The sequence below is a fragment of the Ranitomeya variabilis genome, chromosome 7, assembly GCF_051348905.1.
Source record: "Ranitomeya variabilis isolate aRanVar5 chromosome 7, aRanVar5.hap1, whole genome shotgun sequence".
NCBI classification, from domain to species: Eukaryota; Metazoa; Chordata; class Amphibia; order Anura; family Dendrobatidae; genus Ranitomeya; species Ranitomeya variabilis.
This window is the reverse complement of record NC_135238.1, coordinates 202,816,762-202,841,069: the sequence shown is the minus strand read 5'-3', so window position 1 is coordinate 202,841,069 and position 24,308 is coordinate 202,816,762. Positions and strand designations below refer to the sequence as shown.

The 24,308-nt window shown below is 39.2% G+C and overlaps 1 protein-coding gene across 3 annotated transcripts in view; it reads left to right on the top strand.

The window, feature by feature from the left end:
* MAP3K20 (mitogen-activated protein kinase kinase kinase 20) overlaps positions 1–24,308 on the top strand; it is a 204,536-nt gene that overhangs the window by 119,989 nt on the left and 60,239 nt on the right. Inside the window, exon 12 of one of the 3 annotated variants that reach the window (XM_077272679.1) lies at positions 12,948–14,055. The exons of the other annotated variants lie outside the window; for them this stretch is intronic. Coding sequence (XP_077128794.1) covers positions 12,948–13,277 — 330 coding nt within the window. The 3' untranslated portion in view covers positions 13,278–14,055. Of the gene's footprint in view, positions 1–12,947; positions 14,056–24,308 lie in introns of those variants that run through there. 3 annotated transcript variants of the gene reach the window in all.

Here is a 24,308-nt window from a genome sequence, read left to right as displayed (position 1 = left end):
ATTATTCTTATTTACTGAGATAATGACTTTTGGGTTTTCATTGGCTGTAAGCCATAATCATCAACATTAACAGAAATAAACACTTGAAGTAGATCACTCTGTTTGTAATGACTGTATATATTATGAGTTTTAGTTTTTGTATTGAAGAACTGAAATAAATTAATTTTTTTATGATATTCTAATTTTGTCAGAAGCACCTGCATGTACATATCTATAACTATCTATATCTACATATATATTAACAGTCATAGCTGAAAGCGTTGGCACCCTTGAAATTGTTCCAGACACTGAATTTTGTCCCTGAAAATTATTGCAATTACACATGTTTATTTCCTTTGTATGTATTGGAACAACACAAAAAAAAACAGAGAAAAAAAGGCAAATTTGACATAATTTTACACAAAACCTTAAAAATGGGCTGGACAAAATTGATGGCACCCTCAACTTAATATTTGGTTGCATACCCTTTGGAATAAATAACTGCAATCAATCGCTTCCTATAACCATCACCAAGCTTCTTCCACCTCTCAACTGGAATTTTGCACCACTCTTCTTTTGCAAAGTGCTCCAGGTCTCATATTGTTGGCGCCTTCTCCCAACAGCAATTTTAAGATCTCTCCACAGGTGTTCGATGGGATTTAGTTCCAGACTATTTGCTGGCCACTTCAGAACTCTTCAGCGCTTTATTTCCATCCATTTCTGGTTTTTTTTTTAAGTATGTTTGCTGGAAGACCCATGACCTAACAATAATAATAATTTTATTTCTATAGCGCCAACATATTCTGTGGCACTCTAGAACCCAAACTCTGTTTTCTGACACTGGGCACTACATTGCTATCCAAAATCCTTTAGTAAGCTTCAGATTTCATGATGCCTTGGACACAGTCAAGACACCCAGTTCTAGAGGCAGGAAAACAACCCCAAAACATCTTTGAACCTCCACCATATTTGACTGTAGGTAATGTGTTCTTTTCTTTGTAGGCCTCATTCCATTTTTCGGGAAACAGAATGATGTGTTTTACCAAAAAAGCTCTATCTTGGTCTCATCTGTCCACAAGACTCTTTCCTATAAGGATTTTGGCTTATGTACATTTTGGCAAACTGCAGTCTAGCTTTTTTATGTTTCTGGATCAGCAGTAGGATCCCCTTGGGTCTCCTGCCATAATGTTTCATTGCATTCAAGTGCTTATCCACCATTTGTACTATCCTGCGTTGCAACATTTCATCAATTTTTCTTTACTGTCCACATCCAGGGAGATTAGGTACAGTGTCATAGGTTGTAAACTTCTTGGCTATGTTGCGCACGGTGGACAAAGGAGCATCAAGATCTTTGGAGATGGACGTGTAACCTTGAGATTGTTGATATTTTCAATAATTTTGGTTCTGTCCTCTGTCTGTTCTCCATGCTTAGTGTGGCACAGACAGATACACAATGCAAAGACTGAATAAACTTCTCCCCTTTTCATCTGGTTTCAGGTGCATATTGCCCACACCCATTACTTGCCACAAGCGAGTTTGAATGAGCATCACATGCTTGAAGCAAAGGTGTTTACCCATTAATTTTGAAAGGTGTCAAATATATATATATATATATATATATATATATATATATATATATATATATATGCACACATATATACAGTTTCATGTAAAAGTTTGTGCACCCCTGGTCAAAATTACTATTACTATATTACCTTTTTTCTCCACACATACCATTGATCATTGTGGCCAAAGAGTTCCATTTTAACCTCATCGGTCCATAGGATTTATTTCCAAAATGCATCAGGCTTGTTTAGACATTCTTTTGCATACTTCTGACGCTAAATTTTATGGTGAGGAGGACGCAGGAGAGGTTTTCTTCTGATGACTCTTCCATGAAGGCCATATTTGTGCAAGTGTCTCTGAACAGTAGAACAATGTACCACAACTCCAGAGTCTGCTAAATCTTTCTGAAGGTCTTTTGCAGTCAAGTGGGGGGTTCTAATTTGCCTCTCTAGCAATCTTATGCACAGCTCTCACTGAAATTTAGCTTGATCTTCCAGACCTTATCTTGACCTCCACTGTTCCTTGTAACTCCACTGTAACTGCCATTTCTTAATTACATTTCGATCTGAGGAAAGGGGAACTTGAAAACGCTTTGCTATGTTCTTATAGCCTACTCCTGCTTTGTGGGCCTTCACTGTTTTTATTTTCAGAGTGCTAGGTAGCTCCTTAGAAGAACCCATGGCTGCTGTTTTTTGGCACATGGCTAGAGGAGGCTGATTTTTTTTTAAAGCTGGAAAATCTGTATCACTTGGCCTTTCCTAATGATGATAGTGAACAAGACATAACTCTAACATGCTAATTAAGGCCTGAAACCTTGGTCAAAATTATCTGAGCACACAAATTTCCAAGGGTGTGCAAACTTTTACATTGACCCATTTTCCTTTTTTATAATTTTTAAAAAAATAAAAAAAAATTGTTTTCTCTTAAAATACAAACAAAAAGTTTCATCTTCAACATCTTTAACTTTTAGAGATCATTTCATCTGCAACTTGCTTAACTGTTCACAATAACAGTATTTTTCTTGCCACTGTGTGTATGTATATATTTGTATATATGTATACACTGAACACAACATGCTATGAAGTCGTGTAATAAATGTGACTCAGGTAAATAGACGTTAGCCCATAACTGCTACACAGTGGTGAACTATACTGCAGAGTGCAGACCATCTCCATATTAATATCAATGAATTTAGAGTTGGAGGTCATAAAAGCTTAGTAGGTGTTCTATGCCCCTACTTTCATCCATTTAGGGAATATAGAGTACTCATTTTTCAGAATTAATAACAAAAATGAAAATATCTCATAAATGCATCACAATATTATCTAGCATAATTTCCCATCTAGTGAAAAAGTATTAAAAAAAATCAGCTCCATCCTAATATTGGTTGAGGCAGACATTGACATCAATATTAACTATTCCTGATATCACTGCATTGCACCTGTTGTGTTTTGTGCAATTTTTTTTATTTTTTAATAAATGTTTTTCCATAAAAAGGAGAATTTCCCCCATCAGTTTCTGAATTGTCTTATTCATCACATGAATGAAAAGCCAATATACAGACAAGACTGGACCTTTCGCTGGTTTTGTTGAGGTGCAAGCTGAGCTGATCAAGGGTGACATTTATTGGGATATTATCACTCTGTAATGTTCTGCCAAGAGAAGGATCTCAGGAACTTTTTACAAGAGAACTATGAATTAATTGGCTGACCTGCCAGGCTGCCGGTACTGATGTGTGACCCCTGTTTCAGCTTCTAGATCATTGAAAGACGACGAGTCACATTGTGTTCCTTGCTTGAGGGAATAAATAGGGTTGTACTTACAAGAAGCATGAACGCATCACAGGATGAAACTGTTGAGTGTTCAAAAAAAAAAAAAATGGACTAGATTCCAATTAAGCCTTGCAAGCCCTTTTTGGGCATATAATGACCCTGTCGGGGATATGGACTACAACATACCGTAACTCCTTTATAACTTAAAATCCCCGAGCAGCTTATGATGTTACACAGCGGACGTAAGACTATGGCTCGATAAATGTAATGTCGGACCGCTCGAAACAAGATAGTACAACTGTCGGTATCCACTCACGACCAGCGTCAGGTGTTCAGGACTCTCTCGTAAGATAGATGTCAGATGTTTAGAATGGCTGCAACAACCTTTACTTTATTTCTTTCTTACAATTATAAGGAGTGAATTGGATTTGAATGACATTTATTTTTTTTGTTACAACGAGGCATGTTTTTTTTAAACACACTTGATTATGGTAGTATCCAGCAATAATAAGGTGATATCCAAGCATGCTCGGGTGCTGAGTGTCATCAGCGTGCTGAAATAATATATTCGAGTCGCCGTGGCTGCATGTCTCATGGCTGTTCAATAACCGCAACACATGCTGGGATTACGTAAAGACAGGCAATCCCTGCATGTGTTGTGGCTGTCGAACAGCCAACCGTGGGGACTAGAACATAGTATTCGAGCACGCCAAAGATATTCTATTAGCTCCCGAGCATGTTCCGAGAACACCTTACCCGAGCACGCTCCCTCATCACTATTAGTATCTAGTTAGTCACTGGATACTAAGTTACGCATATTTATTAGGGCAGACTCAGACTCCTGTATAAATTAGACTGGCCGGCGACTCTCCCTACTGGAGCAGGACAGTTGCACATGTTATTTATATGCACTATTGCTTTTTTAATTACTTATGGCAGGATATATGTTCATTTTGTTTCTATCTTAGGTTTTGTCTCTTTAATGGCCGGTGTGAACATGCGCCTACACGCTGCATGTATACCGACTTATACTCAAGTTCGTTTATTTTGTTTTTGCTCTATTTTTTACTTAAACTTGAGCTGTCACAAGATTTCACAATAAAAATGACATACCTTATCAATTAGATCTTGTAGATCTGATCAGGCTGGCATACTTACTTTAAAAATTCACACCTTATTGTATTGTATTTTGTATTTTGAAAGTTTTTTTTGCAAAATACAACTGGACTGATAAAATGGTAATTATATTATTGGGCAGTAAATGTTTGCAAGGTATACTCAGCCATTCTGACATGGATTTTCAAAGTAGGCACACCAGCATTATCAGGTCGAAGAAATCTGTTTCATAATGCTTGACCTTTGTAATGTGAAATCTGGTGACAAAAATCAGAATATTAGGCATTTTCACACAATGTTGGTACAGTAGTATACGTTTATGGGATGCCCAAGAAAAGCACTTGGCCCATGTGCTAAATGGATATATGGAACACGATTTCTGTGCAGTGTTATACATAGAACCCAATAATAACAGTATATATCGTGCACTAAATGCTTATTTTATCTACTGTGCTTCCAATAAGAGTGTTACATTAATTGTATTTGATATAGCATTTTGGCAGCTTTCACAATTTTGCTGCTTCAGTGCGGAAATCTCTCACCATACCTTGTTAGCCTTGTATACCCACGTAATGCTTGCTTTGGTGTGATGCCATGTGTCTTGTATTTATACCATCTGTGCCTATTAAGTGGATGTGTGCTTGCAATTGTTGTCAGACGCAAACTGTAGAATTGTGAATACAGCTCTGGAGAGTAATACAGTCTTTAACTCAATCAGTGATACAATGTGCATGAAAGTTGTTCAACTTTGTATGTAGGGTATCTAAATGGGTTTTGTTCAAAGTGCTTAGATGTGAACCTTTGCTTATGTACCTGCCTGTGAGATTCCGGTATAGCGGTAAACACATAAAAAAACACTTATTTGCATTGAAGATTAATTTTCAGAATCATTAGTTGTTTTTTCCCTTGAATTAAACAATCTACTAGATGTGTCCAGATACAAGTGGGTAATTATGGCAGTATGAAGCGGAAGAAAAGTGCACGTAAAGTTTCCAGCACTGCGATCGCTGTGTAACTTGGGTAGAGGCTCATTGATTAGAATGAATGGCTTGATTACTCGTCTCTCATGTAATTAATTAATTGGAGAAATTGATGCCTGGGAAAATTGTGCTTGAAGTGTGATAAAAGTGTAGGAAGCTTGTATTGCACACTGTAAAACGGTGTTACTTCTGAGAAACATGTTTAGAATTGTTTTGGTTTAACTTCTTTTTAGTTTTATTATGTTTTTAATTAATTTTTTTTGCAAAGATCAAAGAGAAAAGTACCGGCACCAGACAACATATAAAAAATTCCCTGGAAGGCTAAATACACATCCCATGTAGAGCTACAGCGGCTGATCGAACAGTGTTTGGTGCTCTGCATAAAGTGCTTAAATGTGCAATATTGAAGAAATAAAGATGCGGCACTCACCAGTTCCAATGAACGTGAAAAAGTCCTTTATTCCATACCTTGGGATTAGGACCAAAACATGATGTGCAGGTTACAGAGACATGCAGGGAGAGGCAGAGTGGACGACGGCCGTTTCGCCTAACAACACTTCAATGGGTGGAGGTGGACCTTCAACGATTCCCTTGGACCCGTTTAAGCGTTGTTAGGCAAAACGGCCATCGCCGCTCTGCCTCTCCCTGCATGTCTCTGTAACCTGCACATCATGTTTTGGTCCTAATCCCAAGGTATGGAATAAAGGACTTTTTCCCATACATTCGAACTGGTGAGTGCCGCATCTTTTTTCTTCAATAGTGCAAATTTAATTATTTTTTTGTTGTTGTCATAAAACTCCTAAAATTAATATTTTGATTTTTATAGAGTTCTGATTACAAAATATTCAAAAGGTCAATGACCAGGAAAAATCTATTCCCCCCCCCCCCCCGAAACAGCACCACTTATATCTAGAGTCTGGTATGAGTCTAGTAAATGTTCTTTAGCTGCAGTATCAGTCTCAGCAAATGGAACTCTACCTTCTGTTTCTAGAGCAAAGTTGGCTCTTTTTGGTATTTCTTATCCTGTACAACACCTTTTTCTAGATATGGGTGAATTAATGCTGGGTGTAGAAAAAAGAAAAATATTTTAAAAATACTTAAAGTGGTTGTCCGGCACTTTAACATTGATGGCTTTTCCTTAGTATAGGTCATTAATGTCTGATCAGTGGGGGTGCGACATCCGGTATCCCTGCCAATCAGCTGTTCCCAGAGTCGGCGGGAGCCAGAAGGAGCTGCACAGCTGTGGACTGTATAGTGGCCACGGCCGGGTACTGCCCATCCGCCCACTTTTCAAATGAATAGGGCGTGAATGCACTGTATCCGGCCACAACCACTATACCAACGACAGAGCAGTAACCGTAACCGATTCAGCCACCGCTGACCCCAGGAACAACTGATCGGTGGAGATTCCAGGTGTCACACTCCCACCGATCAGACATATGCTAAGGATAGGTCATCAGTATTGAAATCTTAGACAACCTCTTTAAAATCCGAGTCATCATTTTTGCACCTTTTTTTTTTTAAGTAAAAGTTTGTAATTTAATTTTTATTTTTGCGTCAACTTTATTAGATATTTTGTGTCATTTTCACACTAGACTTTTCAATCTTTGTTGTCTACGAGGGATTACTCAACAATATGGGGGAGATTTTTATTATCCCGATGCTTTCAGCTAATTCATTATATGCAACTTTCTGAAATGTCACAGAATTTTCGCTCTGTGGTACCTCAGTACAAAATCTGTCTTTTTTTTGCACAGTTAAATAGGAACGTCCATCATTGTACAACCTAATTAATGGATAACGTGACATTTTACTGTAAAAATATACAAAAAGCCAAAAAAGTTTGCGTCAATTGATCAAGGAGAGTGGTCCTTTTTGATGACTTTGGTGCACAGTCCACCAGCAAAAACAGAAAGACAAGGCAGAAAAATTACTTGGAAAAAAAACCAAGTTGATGCATCGGGGCCATAGAATCTTAGGTACAGCTGTTTACACCACCATGAGGGACACCACATTACATTGGTAGTACCCCTGGTATTAAGGTCTTAATCCTATAAGATGCTAGATGACCATAGCTTCCAATCATACCACTGGCGTCTCTTTTCATTAAACCACTCTGCATATTTTAGTTTTTTGTAGATATATCTATCATGCCATGATTTTTCTGAACATAGACATTGCGCTTGTATTTTGGCATCACAGAATCTATCAACCACAGCTTAACTGAACAGATTATGCAATATTTAACAGATATCTTTCATATGATTCTGGGACGAAACCTAATTAACTAACAGAACTAAAGGCCCCGTCACACTTAGCGACACTAAAGCGATCCCGACAACGATACGACCTGTCAGGGATCGTTGCTGTGTCGCTATGTGGTCGCTGGTGAGATGTCAAACAGTGAGATCTTCCCAATGGCGATGCGGCGACCTGTAGCGACCTGTAGAACGATTGACGTGATGACGATTCAGACCTCGATGAGGGACTGAGTCGTCAACGAGGTCGTTGGTAAGGTGTCAAACACAGCGATGTGTGCTACCCAGCGGGACCTCAACGATCAAAAAAAGGTCCAGGCCATTCCGACACGACCAGCGATCTCACAGCAGGGGCCTGGTCGCTGCTACGTGTCAAACGTAGCGAGATCGCTACTGAGGTCGCTGTTGCGTCACAAAACTTGTGACTCAGCAGCGATCTCGCTAGCGACCTCGCTTTGTGTGACGGGGGCTTAATACCTAAATTGAAGGGGAAAGTCAATCAAAATTTTTGACTCACTTTTTTAGAACAAAGGATTTTTTAGTTAGTCTCATCGTGGACCTTGGTGGCAGATCACTAGGATATGAAACACCACTAATATTTATATGGCAGGGATATCAGCCATTGGACCCCTGCTGATCTAATCATATAGTCAATGGCAGTACAGGCAGCCTCATGAATTAAGCCTATCAGAGCCGATTAGAGACTAGCCGGACCGAAACAAAGTGAACTTTGTTAGTGGTTTTCTTACTAGTGTTTATTACGAGACACTTACGAGACACATTTTTCAAACCTCTTTCGACACCACCACTAAACTCTAGATGCAGTGTCATTGATTTGAATGACTCTTTGCCTACAATCACCAATGTGATGTCACCAGATGTATCCATAAACAAAATTTTAGATTCACCGCACACTCTGAGGAAGTGTAAGATTTGTAATGAAAATTTATTGTATAAACAATCTGGAAGCGAAACAGAATATACAGTATTTTGCGATCTTTTAACAACGTTTCGGCTCAACCTGAGCCTTTATCACGTGATCGCTTCTAATGGTATCCCCAATAATCTGGAGCGGTAAGGTTTTAGTGAAAAAACCTACACTAAGTGATAAAGGCTCAGGTTGAGCCGAAACGTTGTTAAAAGATCGCAAAATACTGTATATTCTGTTTCGCTTCCAGATTGTTTATGCAATAAATTTTCATTACAAATCTTACACTTCCTCAGAGTGTGCGGTGAATCTAAAATTTTGTTGTAGCTGAGACCTCTAGTCTATTACACCAGCACCTCGTCAAAGGCTGAGTGCACACCATCATATTTCTTTGATACCAGATGTATCCATGACATATTCAAAGATAATTTATACTTTTACATGGACAAAATTGTTGTTACCTATCTGATAAAGTGAGAAAAACCCAAAATGGTCTCTGAAATAGCTTGAAACTGGCAAAAGTAAGTTTCCATTTAAATATATTGAATATCAACTAATGAGAAAACTACACATTGTTTTTTAAATTGTGGTTCAACAGAAAGAAAAAACTGATGAAAATGGCCTGGACAAAAATGATGGTACCCCATCATAATGTGACCTTAGGAAGATGTTAAACTATGGCGTGTCCTGTAATTAGCATCACAAGTGTCTTCAAACTTATAATCAGTCTGTCTGCCTATTTTAAGGGTGAAAAGTAGTCACTGTGCTGTTTGTTATCATAGTGTGTAATACACTGAATATTCACTAAAGAAAGCTAAGGAGAGAGTTGTCTCAGGAGATTAGAAAGGAAATTATAGAAAGACATGTTAAAGGTGAAGGGTAACAGCATCTCCAAACAGCTTGATGTTCCTGTTACTACATTTGCACATATTATTCGGGAGCTTAAGGTCTACGGGACTGTAGCCGACTTTCCTGGCCAGAAGGGGGAAATTGATGACAAATTGAAGAGACAGATAATATAAATGGTAACCAAAGAGCCTAGAACAACTTCCAAAGAGATTAGAGGTGAACTACAAGATCCAGGTACATCAGTGTCAGATCCCCCAATCTATCGCTGTCTTGTCCAAAGTGGAATTCTTGAAATATGACTGAGGAGGAAACTACTGTTGAAAGCAAATCTTAAAAACCGAGGCTAGAATTTGCCAAAATGCATATTGACAAGCTGCAAAACTTCTAGGAGAATATTCTTTGGAGAGATGAGACAAAACTGGAGCTTTTGCATATCACATCAGCTCTATGTTCACAGATACAAGAATAAAGCATACAAAGAAAAAAACATTGTACCTACTATGAAACATGGAGGAGGCTCGTTTATGTTTTGTGGCTGCTATGCTGCATCTGGCACAGGGTGTCTTGAATCTGTCGAGGTAAATATCAAGCCCATCAATGCATTCTGGAGTGAAATGTGAAATGTCAGAAAGCTTGGTTTGGTGTGAGTCGCAGGACATGGGTCATTCAACAGTATAATGGCCCAAAGCACAACTAAAAACAGCCAAGAAATGGTTAAGAGCAAAGCATTGACTATTCTCAGGTGGCTTCTACGAGTTCTGATGTAAATCCATTTGAATATCTGTGGAAGGAGCTGAAACCTGCAGAGTGGAGAAGGCGCCTTCACACCTGAAGCAGTCTGTTCACAAGGAGCGGTCAAAAATAGTTGTTGACAGGGGCAGATGTCTCATAGAGAGTTTCAGAAATCGTTTGCTTGCAGTGATTGTCTCAAAAGGCTGTGCAACAAAACTTTAAGTTAAGGGATCCGTGATTATTGTCCAGACCATTTTTGCTAGTTTGTTTTTCAAGAATGTTCTGTTGAACCACAATTGAAAAGCAAAAAAAGGAAAGTCTGATTTTTCTTGGATGATATTAAGTAAATTTACCTTGAAAATTACTTTTGTCAGTTTCAAGTTATTTCAGTGACCGTTGTGGGTTTTTCTTACTTTAACAGAAGGGCACCAACAGTGTTGTCCATGTGTATAATTTGGATTTACCTTTTAAGTGTCACGTCTTATTTTTGTAATAATTGCAAATTATTGGTTCTTCTGTAATAATAACTAGTATAGTATAGTGGGCTATTTATTCACTTGATCAAGAAAATAATTGAGCACTTAATCTATCAAATTAATAATTGCTTTGTCCCAGATTCTCAAAAAGATCTTCATAATAATCCCCTATTGTGCCTGTGCTGCATGAACTGCATGTTGTGCGTTTATTATATTCACACCAAAATGTAACGTATTAATATATTTGCTAACATTTCTCACCTTTGTATTTGATAAATTAATATTGTGTGTAATTTCTTTGTATTTTTCTTGTTATTCAACAAAAATTGTCCAAATAAATTTTGTTTCTGATTGTGATTTCTAAAGTTATTTTGAATGAAAACATTTACTATGTGTGAAATATAATGTTACTGAGATTGTAGAACTTCAGAAAGGTAGAAGCAAACAACAAAATACACATATCATTAAAAGGGTTGTGTGGATAGGTGGTAATTTGTTAATTTTGGAAAATGTATTCCATCTTAATTAATTAATAAAAAAAAATCAATTAAACCAGTAATCTCTAACAAAAGCAACATAATTTATCATCAATACATTCATTATTGACATTTAGAATATATCATATTTCAGGTTACACATTAAATGTAGTGCATAGATAAAAGAGAAACTCTTGGATATCATTTTTTTTTTACTGCTGTAAATTATTTCATTATTTGTAGATTAATTTTTTAATACCCTTTTTTTTCACGTATGGAGCGATGTAATGGCTTGTCTTTCTTTTATGGGGTGTGCTATGTTGTCACATATCGGTACCATTTTGTTCTACCGGTGCCTTTTTTTCTATCATTTTTTATTTATTTTTAAGGCAAGATGACTGAAATAAAATTCTTCATGGTATTTACCATATAGATTAAAAAGACGGCACTGTTATGGATGCAGCAATACCTAATATGCCTGTTTTTGTATATTTTTTTAATTTTTAGATTGAGAAAATTATTTGAACTTTTAGATTTTTAATTTTTTTTTCACAATCTTTTAGACCCTTGAACCTGCATTTGATCTTTTTACAATATACTGCAAAACTTGTTGATAATTTACCGATCTGCTCTGAAGTCTAGCTGCAGGCATGGCTTCATAGGAGTACAAAGAAGGGGGAGATTGGTGAATAAATGTACCACTCACTCCAGATCGAACCACTTAGAAGCTACTGTCATAAAATACCCCTTTAATGGCTGTTTGTTAGCTAAGCCAGCCTCCTTCTCCATCTGGTAAGTCATAGAAGGGAGCTCCATTTATTATGCCAATAGTCACGTTCCGACACGGGAATAGGGTAGGAAGTAAATGTAGAGTCGGGGACAAAATACCTATTCTCCTTTGTTCCTACACAACCCTTTTAAATGTCCCAAATCTAGAGCAGATCATAGACATACAGTAATTGCCAGCACAAACAATGCATATGCCTACATTCACATGGAGGTCAGACCACATAATTCAAAACCAATGAAGGAGGTGTGTAAAATCTGCCATTTTTTATTACTTCCAACATTATTTTTTATTTCACCGCTGGAGTGGTGCTTACAATCCAAGTCCCCTGCCCTCTCTCTGATACTCACCTTCCGGCGTTTTCGTCTGTTTTCGCCACCGTCCCCCTTTTGTCTCCTGCAGTTTGTGACTTCTCTGCAGCTCCAGTGTTTCAAGGAGCGTGGTCAAAGGTCACTGATTAATGTAAGTTTACAAGAGCCTCGTACTGGCTCTCATAGACTTGCATTGAAAGCTTGTGACGTAGCTTCTGACTTCCAGCTAATCAGTGGGACTAGAGTGTTGCTGAAAAACGGTGACACGAGAGGGTGAGTATAGTACCGGGGGCAGGGGATGTATATTTAAAGCACCACTCCAGAGGTGAAACCGCCCCCCCGCCGATGGAATGGTGCTTAAAACATGGAGCTGGAAATCTCTTTTGATGGCTGATCAGAACTCTTGATGACCGTAGCTTTTACTTTGAGATTATTACACTTTCTTTGCATTCTCATTATCAAAACTTTTCTCGTTTTCTCTTCTTGGATATCTTCCCTAATAGTAAAAATAATAATAATAATAATAATATAGAAACACAATCAAAAGACCAAATGAGATATCTGCTGGTATCTGACATGTTTTGATTCACTAATCGTTTAATTTTTCATCTACCGCCAACTAATCCAGTTTATTTATGGCTCCTTTTGATTTATATTGATTTTAACTTTTACTTTTTTCCTTCTGTCCTTTCCTTCTTCTTCTTTTTTTTTTAATAGCTTTTTTTTCCTCTTGCTCCGAGAATTTCTCAGAAGTGTTTCTTTGAATCTAAAACAGAGGAGTCAAACAGCGCAGAGATGTCATGTCAGATCACAGCCACCAGTAACGGGGAGGTAGATAACGTGAACAAAAGCCTACAGGCCATGATGAAGGGCTTCGGGAATATGTTCGACATGGGAGTTGTAGGACCTGTCCTGCATTCCGGAATGCAAATTAACATGCAAGCCAAGCAGAATTCCAGCAAAACCACCTCTGTCAGGAAAGGAAAGAAGATTAACACGGCCATCGGCTTCAGCGATTTCGATTGGTCAGACGACAGTAGCGATTGAAAACACCGTTTAGAAAAATGAAGTCATATGTTGTTTTTTGGAACTTTTCATAATGCGTGAATCACAAAGTCAACCAGTTTTGGCTTTCGTAATAAAAAAAAAATTGCCTCTGTATACACACTTTTTTTTTTTAGGTCAGTTTTATGTGAGATGAATTTGTTCATATGTTGTTGTATTTGCTTTTATGTGGTGTAACTTGAAACATTGTCTTTTCTTATGAAACAAGATATCATAAAAGTCGCGTAATTGTTTGTGATACCAAAATGTAACTTTTTTTTTTTTGCATATCTTTTCATAGCTGGCAAACACCTCAATGCTGGCTGCAGTTTAAATGAAGTTTATTTTACTTTAGTTTGTTTTTTTTTGCCAATACATTAACTTTTTGAGCCCGAAGATTCTGCTGAAAACATATTATTTATGATGTGAGATCATGGCTCTACTAAACACTTCCTTTGAAGAATTTCATATTTATTGCTCTGTATGATCACAAATGGGTTTAACTGTGACACGGTATGAATAGGGTTGTGTGGTGCCAAAATACAAAGACATTCACACGGCAGGCGATATTAGTAGCCTGAGAACTGTAAATATATTTCATTGTTTTTATAGTAAGCCATAATGGTAAAGCCTTTTTTTTTTTTTCAAAAGAGATAGGACACAGTATTTGCTTGGATTTCTATTATTTCTCATTTACCTAAATTAAATTGACGTAGGAATAGGTCTACAGTTATGTCACTTATCTAATTACCATTAACAATTAAAAAGAAGTTCTACCAGATTTGCGGTTGTGTTCTTTTTGAAATCAGAGGTCTCAGGTCAAACTTTGCTACCTAAAGGGGTTGCGAACTACTAATTTTATAACTAAAATTGAGCCCAGAAACTCACCTTTCCGGACCCTGCCTCTCCTACACACCATTGTCAATGTCAGAGGCGAGGAATGTTACGTGACCGCTAAAGCCGATCAGCAGTGACTGATCGGCTGCAGCCTTGACGTGACGTAAGAGAGTCTATTTCTTCTGGCTTGCACAGAATATCAAAGCTGCAGCCAATCAGTGTCCATTGATTGGTTACAGCAGCCATGTATGGAGAGCGGCGGGGCACACTGTCAGCAGTGCGTAGGAGTGATGGGCTGCGATCTTTAGATCACACTGGGCTAGGTTTTAGTATAAAATAGTACTGGGCGACCCTTTAATAATACAAATAATATGGTCAAGTTATTTAAACATTATAAAATTAAAAATTCCATGACTTTCCAAATTGATTTGTAATTTAATTCTATAAAATGTCTAAGATCTCACTTTGAAGTATTCAAGTTTACATTCGAAACCTAAAAACTGTATCAGAACTAATACCGTACTTCCCAGGTGCTAGAAGATTTCAGACTGAAAAATGGTAGCAAACTCCCAAAAAGTAGCAAAAAAAGTTCATTGGCTCTGGGAATGTGACTATGAAAAAAACGTGTGAACATTGAGGTCAACTTAGGTTTGATCTTTAAAGGGCATCTGTCACCAGGTTCTACTTGAGAGCAGCATGATGTAGGGGCAGAGACCCTGATTCCAGTGATGTGTCACTTATTGAGTTGCTTGCTATCACTTTGGTAAAATCCCTGCTATCTGCTGCAGATCATCCAGTTCTCTGAGTACTGAGCTCTGTATAACCCCGCCCACACCACTGATTGGCCACATTCTGCCTATGTACAGTGTACATAGAAAACTGCCAATCAGTGGTGAGGGAGGGTTATACTGAGTTCATTAATATAGAAGACTACAGGACAGCAGGTTACTAGTCCGCTAGTGATAAAAATCATTATTTTAACAGCAGGAGATTATCAAAACCGCACCAAACAGCCCAGTAAGTGATACATAGCTGGAATCAGGGTCTCTGTTTCTACATTATGCTGCTGTCAGATTAGGAGGCAAAAATCTTGTGACAGATTGCCTTTAAGGGGTTAATCACTAACTGCAAATAGATATTAAAACAGTGCGAAAAATTGAAAAACAAAATGTTTAGAAGTTGCAGAATGTTTCATTAATCAGTGATTTGTAATTAAGCTTCAGTGTGAATAAATGAGAAAATCCCTTTAACTAATAAGTGACAGCCATACATGAGTGTGAAGCCAATGACTACTGGATGAGTGTAGTTACACGGTTTAAGATGACAGGTTGATTCATTCTTTCTTTTAAGTTTTGTCATCAGTAAACACTTTCTACGCGATGTCCCATTATCCAAATGAGGACCACTAGCGATCCGCTCATCATCACCTAAGGGGTACAAGCACTTAGACAGCCATAACACTACTTTCTTAAAGGGGCTGTCCAGTGGAAAAAAGTTAACACCTGTCCACAAGATAGGTGATGATAACTTGTTGATCAGTTGAGGTCCGACTGCTCTCATCGGCAGATTGGGGAACCTATACCCCCATAAGAATGTGGTGGCAGTGTGACCAGTGCTTCATTCATGCCCTATGGGGCCGCCAATAACTGCACTCTGCTTATTCCAACAGCTCCATAGGGAATGAATGGAGCAACGATCAGGCATCCGACCTGCTGAAACATTTTGTAACAGGAATAAATGTTTCCTGTCGGGTATAAAAATTATCCAATCTGCCGATCGATACAGGTCCAGCAGTCGGACCCCCACTGATTAGCAGGTTATCACTGGACAACCCCTGTAAGTAAAAACATGTTGACAGGTTCACTTCAGGTCTATCTTCTAAATGGCCATCTACTATGCCATTTGAAAACGCTGAATCTGTACGTTCTCATCAAGCCTATTGGTTGTTTAACTACTTCCCAATAATTTAGATAGATTGGCTCTGGCAGCACGACGATGGTCCACCAGACAATTTTTCAGTCATCAGCGTACTTCATCCTTATGTGTGTGGTCACCTTTAGGGCAGGTACAGACAACAGTATTTTCTGTCTGAATGCGATAAAAAAAAAAAAAAAACAACAACAATGGATTGACCAATGTTATTCTATGGAGTCGTGCATGTCCGAAAAAAATCTTATCATGCATCAGATATTCGGATCGCACTTGGCCATACAAGTCAATCAGTCCGTGGACTGACAGGATGGAGAAGATGGAGACATTTGTTTTGCATCAACTCCTCATCTGGCAAAAAAAATTGGATTACACTCTGATCAGAATGTGATTAGCATAATCACCCCGATCCTCTTGGGCGAGAGGAAATACTGTCGTGTGACCCGGCCTAAGGCTCAGGCTACTTGCCAGCACACACGCACACACACGCACCTTGCCTAAGCAGGGAATGCTACTGATGAAGATTGCACTGGCTGTAATAATGGTGGCCAGTTTTGATCAACTGTTGTATCTTACCTAATCTCACATTTCACTACTTGATATAGTTTATTTCCAAATGCATTAACGTTTTCTTCCGATTTGATTCCCTGTTGCCCATAAAAAATAATCTCCGACTATGGCATTTCATAGTCACATGGCCTGTATGATTTTACTGCTTGAGTTGAGTTTCACAACATTTGTACATTGGTAGACCCCACCCTTGCAGAAGACCACCCTTTATCCAGTATTGATTTTCAGTATTACCACATATTCTACATAATAGCCATCTTCTCTGGGCCACCCTTCGGAAAACCACTTCTCTCTGCAGCTTTTGGTTGTGGTTTCAACACTACTGTGAAAAAGGAGCAATCAGCCCACCTGTCCAGGTGCATGGAAAAATAATCCAGTAACAGCAACAGTCCAAACGATAGCCGGCACTTACATCTTCTTAAAAGAATTGTTCAGTGGTAAAAAAGACACAAAAAATGGTTGGACACAACAGCACAAAAATTAGGTCTGAAGCATGTTTCCTGCGAGCGCAGTCGATATTTCTTTTCTGCCTTTTTAATTTTTGAGTTGTTGCGTTCAACCATTTTTTGTTCCTTTTATACAACTGGATCAATAAAGCTATTTTTTTTTAAATATGTTAGTGCTGGCTCTCATTTGGACTCTTGTCTCAACACTAATGTGTCACATCCACTGGGATTAGTGGCCATTGGTGACTTAATAATTACTTATATGTTATAAACAACATTAACAATTTAACATTTTGTCTTGTACTTTGTTCGTTCTTCAGGAAAAAAAAGAACATAACTTTCTGGTTAAGAAAGAAAAAAATCTCAGAAAACAAAGAATCTTTTATATCAAAGTTCTAAGCCCAGCAGCACCGGATCCTGTTTATTTTAAGCCCTTTCACATTTCTTCACTAATAACATTCAACACTTTAGTCTTGTCTGCTTCGCGGTAATTAAACGCCGCAGGTCCTGGCAATACAGATTACCCTTCTTTAATACATTCTTCAGGCAATTGTCTTGTATTGAGCCATCCGTGTTAGAATAGGATTCATCACCACTTTTCAATCCCCCGATCTGTCATGCCGTATTAAGAAGAATTACAGCATATTTAAGTATTGTATTTCTCTAATCAGGCAGTTTCAATGCTCTTAATGAATTTCTACTTTGCTTAAAATTGAAGAGAACATATTTATTCTGGTTGTATTAGGAATGGCAGATTATCCAGTGGTTTCAGTATTAAAGAACAAAGCAATTTACTGTTATTAGACGGATTACTTTCTGCAGCGAGCAGCTAATCGCTCCTCATTACAATATATGTCAAACATACCGAACTTTGTAGCGAGTGGCAGTATAGAAGTAATTGCCTATTGCTCAGTGATCTTTGCTTTTTTCTTGACAGTCTTCGTGCAGTAAAAAAATTCAACTAAAACTGCAGTGAAACTGTATAGACACATTGGACATGAAACAAAAATCTCCTTGACTTATAAAAGTTGCACTTTGTTTCCAGCTGTACTCATTCTCAGGCAGTTTGCTCTTAGTTTTAGACTTTCCTCATGTGGTTGTGTCCTTCTCAGTAATACATGCAGGATGTGTGTTCTGTGTTCCAAAATGCTGCTGCCTTCATTAGCTCTCATGTATCAACACAGCTTCATTCCTGAATCAACACAGCTTCATTCCTGCACTGATTTCCCCTTCTATAACCCATGAGGATCTCCTCTCCCTTGTACTGTTACACACCGATGCTGAGTGTGTGATTCTTAGAGAATCGCTTAATTTTATGAACTTTGTGCTAAGTACACTTGGTTGGTTATTCAAAAAGTCAAAGACAAATTGAAGGGAAATGCATGCAGAATCAGACTACACAGATTCTGTTGTATGTTACCAAAAAGATGCATAACCTGCATGGGAGCTGTAGAAGCAGAATGGTAGGACATTTTTAATGGATCCCAACTTCAAAATGGCTTGATTTTTCATGTTCTATGCAGTGAGAAAATTTGATATACTGTTTGCAAAATTAGCCATAAAACCACTCCTGGGGTCCTTTAAAGGGACTCAGGCAGCACAGAATGACTGTTCAAAGTAAGGCCTGCTGCTCGGTGCATCACGGTGTGGCCAGTCATTTAAATACACCTTCCCACCTGCTTGTTTTCCCTCCATCTCCATTCCCACCCACCTTCTTTGATTGACAGCTCTGGCTTCATAGTACCAGAGAAGAGTGGAGATAGATGGAAACCAAGCAGGTGGGAGGTGTATATAAAAGTTTGACCCCGCCATGATAAACTGTATTGCCTGTACTTGGTTTGAATAGTCATTCTGTGCTGACAGGGTCCCTTTAAGAACATAGATATAAATATCTGTAAAGAGCTACCAAAAAGGTTGCTAGAATACTTCTGCTCACATTGCCTGCCTGTCAATCTCTACATTACTACCAATCCAAGAGGGCTGAAATAAAGGTCATAGATTATGTGGACTCTTCTCCTTCCTTGGTAACTCTTCTTAGTCAAGGATGGCCATGATGGATTACATGACATAATCTAGGGCCCCAGAGGAGAAAATTGATTGTACTAGAGCATCGAAACATCTGTAAGGCTTTGTAAAAAAAAAGGGATGCCTACCAGACTTCAAAAGAACTAGGTAAATCTACCATGCACTTCCCAAAACTTCCAAAAGACTCCTGCAAAGCAGTGCTTTCTTGTGCATTACACTGGGATGCCTCATTATCAGATGGAGTCATAGCATCGAAATGCACAAATCAGGAGATGGAAAATGGTGGTGTGCAATAATCTCCCAGACATCACCAAAGTTGCCAATTATGTTATTAACCCAGGAATGGAGGTTATATATATGAGTTATACATATCCCCAACCAGTGGGAGCAGCCTCTAGTCGACCACGACCACTAGGCAGCCGCGTCACTAGACGGGACACGGCCTCGGCTCTATACGAGTCTACGGAAAGCGTAACCGCACCCACTGTGCGGGAGTTTGTATAATCCATACATACCCTCCGTTCCCGGGTCTGAGTCCGCCGAATCTCTGCAGCGCACCTTGCTTGCCCTCAGGGGATTCATAAGTCTGTGGTCACACAGTGACTTCAAACTTGTCAGTTTGGAACGGACAACCCCTTTAAGGCTGTTTCCGGATGCCTTGATGAAAAATGTTTGCGGTGTCAGTTCCCCTTAAAAACTAAGGGTATCACACTTATTAGGGGAAGATTAAATCCACTCTGTACTCTACTCAAAGCTCTGACCTCCACATATTGAACGTCTAACATGCCGGTGGTGCCAAGCAGAGACAACGGCAAAGAAGCCCTGGCTCCTTGGTTGGTTGGTTGGTAAGTCAAAGCAATGTGGTGCATTTCAACTAAAGTAGCTGCATGACATTACGCTGTTGTTTTCTTGCAGATTTACACACTATAAATTAATTTCACTGCATCTTTATTTTTTCTTTAATTTGACAGTTTTTCAACAACCCTGAATTCCCCGGAACTAAATAGAACATTTCCATAAAGCTTCGGTTTTCATTAAATCAAGCCTCACTGGCCATAGTCAAATAATATTAGCTTAATGATAACCATTAGAAGCCATAAAGGTGACCTCTGTGTTACATTTATGCTATTAGATGTCTACATGCAATTATAAGAGTGGGAATTCGGACGTGATACTGACTTTGAGCACGGGGCTTTTAGCATATCCTTCTACTTATGCCATGCATATATGTATTTTTAACCACCGTTTAATGGAAATATAGAACTGCTGATAGGACTGACAGCGATCACAATTCTGCTTGCATTTTATTTTTTTTGAATGAATAATTGGATAATCATAGTAAAAAGCAATTCAGGAAGAATAACCGAGGACCTCAGTGCACCACGCACATGGGTAAATGTTGACCCCCGGCTGAGGACGTCAGGACAGCAGAGGATAATATATTTCACAAGTGAACTCTGGCCTTGTCTGTCTCTTACCAATGAATTCACTTTTTTTTTTTCCAGTTCTTCACTGACGTTTGCTTTGGGATCACATATTAAAGAAAATAAGCTAGAAAAAAAAGTCCAAGGACATTTTGATTTATACATATGTCAGCAAATGTATTACTTCGGAGCAGATCATTTAAATACAGATCGCGTTAATGGAAAATGTTGCCGAAATAAATTGTTCTTTATCTGCATGCACCAACTAGAGGGAATGGTGGTCAGCGGGCATAGTGGGGGCTCTAAAAGGGTTCACATGCTGTTTCCCTGACCAAAGTGATTGAACCTCAATTTATTAGTGTCTGATGCCATTGTGAGGACATAATGTATTCGAGCCGTTTATGCAAATGGTCAATCTGGTTCCGCGCATGTGATATTACTAATCAGGCGTTATGGAAAATGGAATGTATGGAAGAGTATCAGCCTCTATAAATTAAGTCATCATCCACTCGATATGGAAATAATCTGGCTACTATGTGATCGCTTCCAAAGTGGTTGACCACATCTACCTTCTAGATTTAAAGAAAAACATCACTTTTGGTTAAGCAGCATGATTTAATACCAGTTTTGGGTCTCTCTATGAAATAAACAGAGCTCAGATCCCTATAAAGATGTATTATTACAGGGAACATTCAATTTAAAGGGTTTTTTCCCCAGGAAATACATCTATCACCTGTCCACAGGATAAGTATTAATAAACGATGGGGGACACCATGTTCACCAGTCTGCTCCATAGACTGAACTGCAACATACAAGCTGGACCGCCGTTCTATAAAAGTGTACCTATATTTTTTTCGTTTTCTAGTATGTAGATGGGCAGATCAGTGGAGGTTCAGGTCCATAGAAAGTCTATTAGCTCATACCTCATTCTGAAGCAGATGAGATGCTAGTCAGCAATTGACTGCCTGTATACCAATTGCATACACGCGGACACATGACAACTGCTGAAACCGGTTAGTAGAGAAATTCATAACAGTTATTAGTATCTTGCCGAAAGTTTGGCCAGTGGTGGAAAACTCCTGTTGACACTTCTACTGGTATGAAAAATGCATTTTAGACAGTTTTGTGGTAGATGAACCTCATCCCATTGTAATAGGCGATGACCACGCGCCTTGGAGAAACTACCGTAAAGAAAGGGTATGTAAAATAAAATTTTGTGCATAATTCTCATCTCCACTTCAGTAAAAAGCCCCCGCCCGATACACATTAGATTAATGTTCGCATAACCCGCCGATATTGACAGGTCTGGATAACACTAATATTTATGTGATTCTCAATAACTTGTTATTGAAAGAGATTTCTATTGGGCATGTCTGATTTCGGACTGCAAATTAATTTGTTCTCTTGGTGATAAGCCGCCATGAGAGATGTCTGGCAGCGGCTGTCTCATAGAGAACACAGGAGCACCCGCCTTTCTGTGTATGTGAGAGTTGCAAAGATGATTGGCGGCTGAACATTCAACCGAACCATCATTCAGCAGACATTCTTCTGTTGTGTATGGCTGACTTTAGAGAATGGGCACAACATCTGTGTAGGCTTCATGTAACCCTACGGGCACATATCTGTAGACCTCCATCAGCAATGTTCCTCCAACATGTATGAACAGAGAACAAGGGTGGTTGTTGTGAATTTGGATTCTGGGCTCCCCCGGTGGCTACTGGTGGAATTGAACTGGTGTCTTCATCTTCTCTGTTCACCTGTTCCCATCAAGATGTGGGAGTCGCTATATAACCTTGCTGCTCTGTTAGTTGCTTGCCGGTCAACAATGTTATCAGAAGCCTCTCTGTGCTTGTTCCTGCTCCTAGACAACTACTAGATAAGTTGGACTCTTGTCCATGTTTGTTTTTGCATTTTTGTTCCAGTTCACAGCTGTAGTTTCGTTACTGTGTCTGGAAAGCTCTTGTGAACAGGAATTGCCACTCTGGTGTTATGAGTTAATGCCAGAGTTTTAAAGTAATTTCTGGATGGTGTTTTTGATAGGGTTTTCAGCTGACCATGAAAGTGTCCTTTCTGTCTTCTGCTATGTAGTAAGTGGACCTCAAATTTGCTAAACCTATTTTCATACTACGTTTGTTATTTCATCTCAACTCACCGCCAATACATGTGGGGGGCCTCTGTCTCCTTTCGGGGTATTTCTCTAGAGGTGAGCTAGGACTAATATTTTCCTCTGCTAGCTTTATTTAGTCCTCCGGCTGGGCTGGGCATCTAGAACCAACGTAGGCATGCTACCCGGCCACTGCTAGTTGTGCGTTAGGTTTAGTTCATGGTCAGCTCAGTCCCCATCTTCCAAGAGCTAGTTCCTATATATGCTTATGCTATGTTCTCTTGCCATTGAGATCATGACAGTTTGACCGGCCAACAAAGTGTTAATTGTTTGGGCTGAAGCAGGAGAAAAAGAAGTGTTGAAGGGAAATTTTTTTTTTTTTTTTTTTCCCCTCAGAGTTTTGCTGCCTAGCCCTTAATTGCTGTCTAGCTGCTTCTTACCTCCTCTTAACCCTTGAATGGCTCTGTCTCCACCTGTTTGTAATGGATCTTCAGAGTGTAACTGCAGGTTTGAATAATCTCGCCACGAAGGTACAAAATTTGCAAGATTTTGTTTGTCATGCACCTGTATCTGAGCCGAGAATTCCTTTGCCGGAATTTTTCTCGGGGAATAGATCCGGGTTTCAGAATTTTCGAAATAATTGCAAATTATTTTTGTCCCTGAAATCTCGCTCTGCCGGAGACCCTGCACAGCAGGTCAGGATTGTGATTTCCTTGCTCCGGGGCGACCCTCAAGACTGGGCTTTTTCATTGACACCAGGGGATCCTGCGTTGCTCAATGTGGATGCGTTTTTTCTGGCCTTGGGGTTGCTTTATGACGAACCTCATTTGGAGCTTCAGGCAGAAAAAACTTTGATGTCCCTATCTCAGGGGCAAGATGAAGCGGAAATTTACTGCCAAAGATTCCGTAAATGGTCTGTGCTTACTCAGTGGAATGAGTGCGCCCTGGCGGCGACTTTCAGAGAGGGTCTCTCTGATGCCATTAAGGATGTTATGGTGGGGTTCCCTGTGCCTGCGGGTCTGAATGAGTCCATGACAATGGCTATTCAGATCGATAGGCGTTTGCGGGAGCGCAAACCAGTGCACCATCTGGCGGTGTCCACTGAGAAGTCGCCAGAGAGTATGCAGTGTGATAGAATTCTGTCCCGAAGCGAGCGGCAGAATTTTAGACGGAAAAATGGGTTGTGTTTCTATTGTGGTGATTCTACTCATGTTATATCAGCATGCTCTAAGCGCACTAAAAAGCTTAGTAAATCTGTTTCCATTTGCACCTTACCGTCTAAATTTATTCTATCTGTGACCCTGATTTGCTCTTTGTCATCTATTACCACGGACGCCTATGTCGACTCTGGCGCCGCTTTGAGTCTTATGGATTGGTCCTTTGCCAAACGCTGTGGGTATGATTTAGAGCCTTTGGAGACTCCTATTCCTCTGAAGGGGATTGACTCCACCCCATTGGCTAATAATAAACCACAATACTGGACACAAGTAACTATGCGTATTAATCCGGATCACCAGGAGATTATTCGCTTTCTGGTGCTGTATAATCTACATGATGATTTGGTGCTAGGATTGCCTTGGCTGCAATCTCACAACCCAGTCCTCGACTGGAGAGCTATGTCTGTGTTGAGCTGGGGATGTAAGGGGGCTCATGGGGATGTACCTGTGGTTTCCATTTCATCATCCATTCCCTCTGAAAT